This window comes from Pterocles gutturalis, unplaced genomic scaffold (assembly GCF_000699245.1).
Source record: "Pterocles gutturalis isolate BGI_N339 unplaced genomic scaffold, ASM69924v1 scaffold1591, whole genome shotgun sequence".
In the NCBI taxonomy this organism is placed as follows: Eukaryota; Metazoa; Chordata; class Aves; order Pterocliformes; family Pteroclidae; genus Pterocles; species Pterocles gutturalis.
The window spans coordinates 10158-15665 of NW_010105167.1; the positions used below are offsets into that span (position 1 = coordinate 10158).

The following is a 5508-nucleotide window of genomic DNA, read 5'->3' on the forward strand; positions in this document are numbered from 1 at the left end:
CCTGAGCATGACCCATGGGACTCTCTTGTGAGGATGCTAGTTAGCAGTGAAAGTGCCCAGTGATTCAGATGCGTGTTGCATCAGCAGGCAGGGCCTGTGTTGGGTTAGGTAGGGTACCGGGTGGGTTTGGGTCCCACTGCCTTCCTGAGCTACCTCGTTCCCAGTTGGTAGGGATTGGCAGCATCAGAGACACTGTGACGCAGAGAGCAGGAGGTTTCTGAGTCAGACCAGCTCGGTGGTCAGCTAACAAAGGTACCCCTCCCTATGTCTTGAGGGGAAAGAAAAAAAAAAAAAGCAAAACCACAGCTGTAGCTATATAAAGGGAAACATCAAATATTTGCAGTATTCAGAAGAGCAAGTGGCCTGTGTGAAGCTACATATCAGCTAACAAATACCAGCAGTCACTTGTGAGCGTGAACTGTAACTAACAAAAAAGAGCTAAGTGCCATGACCTTTCAGAAGCGTTAGTGGCTATTCTCTCATCGGTGGGTTGCTAAGATGCAAAATTTTCCTGGGAAACAGAGAAATACACAGTTTTAAAATAAAGATAGCAGAGAACTCACAAATTGTGTCTTAGTTATTTTATTACAGTGAAAACCTGCATGGTACTAGCCTACTGAAAGAATAAAAGCTGCAAGTAACTTTTCATCAGGAAGGCATTAATCCAAGATAAAAATGACCTAGAAATCGTAGCTGTTAACAAACTACAAAGTCTGAGTTGGGACCTCTGGCTATTATTTCCCGTTGGAGTAGGTCCAGAGATCGCAAGGTGCTTCATGGAAGTTTCTCCTTTAACAAGCTGGGGAGAGAGAGAAGAGAAGCAGGTGAAGGGATATGTTTTTTCAACACATCTTTTTACACAAGATGCTAGGAAGCACTTGTTTAGATGCAAACAAATGCCATCAAAAAGGCAATTTTTTAGGAATTTCTTTCCCCCGCCCTCATACATGCGTGTGTTTCATAATTATGATTCAGATCAGTAGAATGGAATTACAGAGAATTGTTTCCAGTACAAAATACACTGTGGTGTGGGTTGGCATTGGCTGAGGCTACTTGTTATCTACGTTAGATATGCTGAAAGGTCAGTCCTAATGGAAAAAATGGAAATAGGGCATCAGAAATTTCTGTTTAGTTCATTCCACCTTTCTAAAGCAAAGCCTTTTATCTCTTATGATGCAGTAGATGTGAGTTTGGTAGCTACACCTCTACCACTGCGTTAGAAAAGGGCCTGAGCTCACACCAGAGCCCAGACTGCCTGTGCAGCCACATTGCCGCTGGCTGAGGCGGGTCAGCCACAGCCACCCCTCTGTGCAAGAAGTAGGTCTTTCTGCAGTTTATCCTCCTCTTTCTCACTCATGCCCTGTGTGAGGAAGCTCTTCACCCACCCTGGGAAGTGGGGGAGACCCCGATCTGCTCCTTCCCTGGAGCGTGGCCTCCCACCGCACCAAGCTGGGGCAGGGCACCTGAGAACAGGCCCAGGGTGGCCCTGCCAGGAGCCGTGGTGTGTCCACAGGGACGTGGAGGATGATGCCTCATGCAGGACATTACTTACCTTCCTCCACTGTGCGGTGGTAGAAGCACCAGGGGACGCCGGCGGGATATGCCCTGAAGCAGCACCCTTTCCTTTCGCACTCCTTGGCCGTGATGCCAGGGAAGCCACAGTTTATCCTGACGTTGGGATCGCTGGGACATACTTTCCTAACTGCGTAAAGCAAAAACGCTGTGTTACTTCGTGCTCTGTTTACCTGGCAGCATAATTAACAAATAAAAGGCAGGCTGTGAAGGCGAGGTCAGCGAGCAGACATGACAGCTGCGATGACCTTCTCCACACTGGTTTCAGGCAGCAGGTTCACCCAAACCCCTATCGTGCCTGTTAGGCAAAACTAAATACCAAGGGGGGAGGAATTGCTGCTGTGCCCCAGGGGCCAGAGAGGGAAAATTTCCCCTAGAAATGCCTGTCAGCAGCTTCCCAGTTTTACCTTTCCTAGGTCCAGCAATGGGGTCGAGAGCCAAATGTCTCCTGCAGTGGTACCACAAGACATTAGGCTCATACCAGGGAATATCTGTGACCTGACCCAGTGCTAACTCCAAAGCAGACTGGCTAATGTGGGGAGAGGAAGACCCAGCTTACTCTGCATGACAATTTGAGTTATGGAAAGGAGGTAGGTCATTTAGGAGGAAACCACAGCTCATCCAGGAAATTAAAAGTACAGTCACCAGTAAAGAGGTTATACCACCTGGCCTGAATAATTCAGTTCTCCTCTCCTGAAACTGTTCTGCTCATAAAAGTAATTCTATGAAAATGACACTGTAAGCTGCAGCCTTTTTTTTTTTTTTTCCCCAAGGATTTAATTAAATACAAGCAGAGTTCAAAAACAAAATTATTTTTTTCCTCCAACAATTCTGAGCCCTGTTGACCTATCTGGATTCATATCAAGTTCTTTTATCAGGTAACATTGCCTTTGCACCCTCACTTCCTTTTATTTCACCTGTGCAACTGGTGAGATTGGCCTGAAGTTCTCCTAAGCAGGAGTCATGCAGTCAGCCCAGCAAATGTAGCTTACATTCAGCAGTTATGTAAAATATACATCCAGTCCTTGAAGGACTGGGAGAGCAGCTCTCACCCTCTCTGAGAAAACAAGGGCAAAAAAAAGGAAGTAGGGGTTTAGAATCTTTAGAATGAAGAATCTAATGGAGAAAAGGATTTCCCCTGGGATATTTTGGAAATATCATTGAATGAAGACTGGGAGAAAAAAATGGGGGAGAAAAAAAGAGCCACCAAGTGGAATTATACTGGGAAACAGGCAGGAAAGGAAGGAAGTAGCAATTATCAAAACAGGATGGAAAAAAAGAAAAAAAACCTAGAAGTTAAAGCATGTCTGCAGTCCTTTGTTCAAGTGTCAAACAACTACAGATGGACTCATCTACTCAGGACTTTCTAATTTTTTTGACATATACTAAAGTCTTCCTCAGCCACATAGAAAACCCATTTAAATAAGTGCTGAGGATCCCCTGTTCCACTGATGAATAAGACCACAACTGGCAGTGAAATGCTTTTAAATAATTGACACGGGTTATTTGATAACCAGAAGCCTTAAGGACGAGAAAATATCTTGAGTGAAGAGGATGAGATAGGACTGATCAGTAAGCAAGGTTTGACTTTGCATTTTACTATCAGTGGTCTTCTAATAGAAGTTTGTGCCCGCTTTGTTGGCTTCAGAAGAAAAGCAGAGCTGCTCCCCAGTTGTACACATTTCTATGTAATCAAGTGCTAGGTAAAGCAGTGTTTCTGGTAGAGATATTACCTTTTTTTGCTTTAGGAGCAAAGCACCAGGGAACACCAGGGACTGAAGTGTTGAAGCAGCACCCAGCTTTCGCACACTCCAATGCTGAGATTCCTGGGTAGCCGCAGTTCCTCCGCTCCCTGGGGAGCAGTTTACACTGGCATCTTGCTGTTCAGGACAGAAATAGCAAGTTACTGTGTGTCAGTTTGCATGTTTGTTAGCAGAGGTGCATTTATCAAGTGTCCACTGGGAACACCGATCTTTCCCTGGATTTTGTCCATCTTTGCAAGTGTACATTATCTATTGCTTGCTTAGACCAGAACTTGTGTGGTTTAAAACCTGCATTTAAACTCCCACCAATTTCAGTAAGGGCTGTACTCCACCCTTTGAGAATCTGTGGTCTCACTTGCAACCAAGCCAGCCCAGCACAGTAGGGTTTCTGGACTTCAAATAGAACACATCAAATGGTAAAAACCCATGACCTCAAATGTCATGCTTGTATATGTTCATTGCTTTACCCATCCCATGTGAAGAAAGGAAGACTTAAGTGTCCCGTGGCTATTAGAACCGGTGTAAAAATACCAAATCTTTGCATTCTCATCAGGTGACTACAAGAACATAGGATTATGTGCAAATAGTTGGAGCTGTGGTTTTAACATTTTAAGTCTACTGCAACCAAGAATTTCTGGAGATGTCCCTAGCTGTCTGCCATTGAGTTACTTGCTTTCCAATTCTTAATTTGTCTAAATGACTTGCCTTTTATTGAGGAGGCAGATAGACTTCTTTGAAACTGTATTCACATGGAAAAGTAGAATAAAATAAATGTCAGAAGACTATTTAAAGAAAGCTAGCTCCTGTTCCTGTGCTCGTCCTCTTCTAGTGAAATCCTGGACATGTCTGTCCCTCTGCCTTTGTAGCAGGTTCCTGGTTATTCCACCAACACAAGAGCTGACTTGCAGTCTTTTTCATTTTGCTGTAGATTTCTCAGAAAAAAAATTTAAAAGTAAACTCCAACTTTGGTAACAGTACCAGAGCAAGACACTTGCTATCTGATACGTAGACTGGAGACATGGTCCTGCTGCAGTTACACTCAGCAGGATGAGGCCCACATAAATACCAGTGAAGGCAACAGCAGAGAACATACTTACTTGGTGGTGTCTTTCCCTCTGCCAAGGTGCTGAGGGCTACGACAAGGATGACGGAGAGCCCACAGATCACTTTGAGATCCATTGCTCTTGGAAGGCGGGTGGAGGAGAGGTGCAGCTCTCCCTTGGAGCAGCTCATTTTATACACTCTTTGTGTTTGCCCAGCAAGGTCTGATAACATTGTTCCATCCAACGCTTCACCCAGAGGTTGCGTTTTCTTTTGTTTGATTAGGAAATGTTGCCACACATATTTTTGATATCCCTGAGATAAATTCCTAAGCTCCCATGATCTATCGGTTGCATTATCTATTACGTACCTATAGATACATATCTATTACATGATCACGTAATCTATTAATTGGATGCTGCTGGGTGCCTCTGGCAACCGCAGCTGGTTTCATTGCCATTAGAGTTTTTAACACTTCTGGGAAGCTTTAGATGTTTGCCGCTACTGAAAAAATATATACATGTATTTCCTGTGCAAGTGTATCTTTTCTGCCTGAACTTTTCCTTGGCCTTCAGGTTTTGCTTACGCTTATCTGAAACAGGTAAGGCAGGAGGACTGGAGGTGTGACACCTCTGAGTTTCAGGAGACCACAAGGCAAACCATGCTGGGGAACTGAGAACCGCTGCAACAGACCTGAGGACACAGAAGGTGGAAGGTGTGACCCTGAAATTCCAAGCCTGGCTGAGGCCATTGTTTGTTCCCACACAAGGCAGTTTGGAATAGGAAAAGAAGGTAAGATCAGGAAAAACCAAACCAAACCAACCAAACAAAAAATGAACAAAAAAACCCAAACAAACCAAGAAAGGCACCAGCATAAAGATACTCAAGAGAGGAAAGGAGAGTTTATGTGTGATCTCAACCTGACCAGGAGGTACCAGTCCCCAGAGCAGAGTATTGCTGTGCAACCCGTAACCCGTCCAACACTGCAGGGATGTGATTTGCCAAAAACAACCTTCTGAAGCACCACATTAACCTCTTAGTTTCCCAATTGCTTTTCTCTGTGTTTCAAAGGTGGCCTCTAATGCAGCCTTCAGGCTGTGTTGGGGCAGCAGGCCTTGGGACTTGAGCTGAC

General features: G+C 44.6%; 1 protein-coding gene across 1 annotated transcript; it reads right to left on the reverse strand.

The window, feature by feature from the left end:
- Positions 1-1552: 1552 nt before the first annotated feature.
- Positions 1553-4514, reverse strand: LOC104471779 (trefoil factor 1-like; the record flags this gene model as incomplete). Its single annotated transcript, XM_010087259.1, has 3 exons — positions 4433-4514; positions 3306-3452; positions 1553-1702 (listed from the first exon to the last, which is right to left on the reverse strand). Coding segments are annotated over exons 1-3 (379 nt in total), but the record flags the coding sequence as incomplete, so codon positions are not given.
- Between the last annotated feature and the right edge of the window lie 994 nt (positions 4515-5508).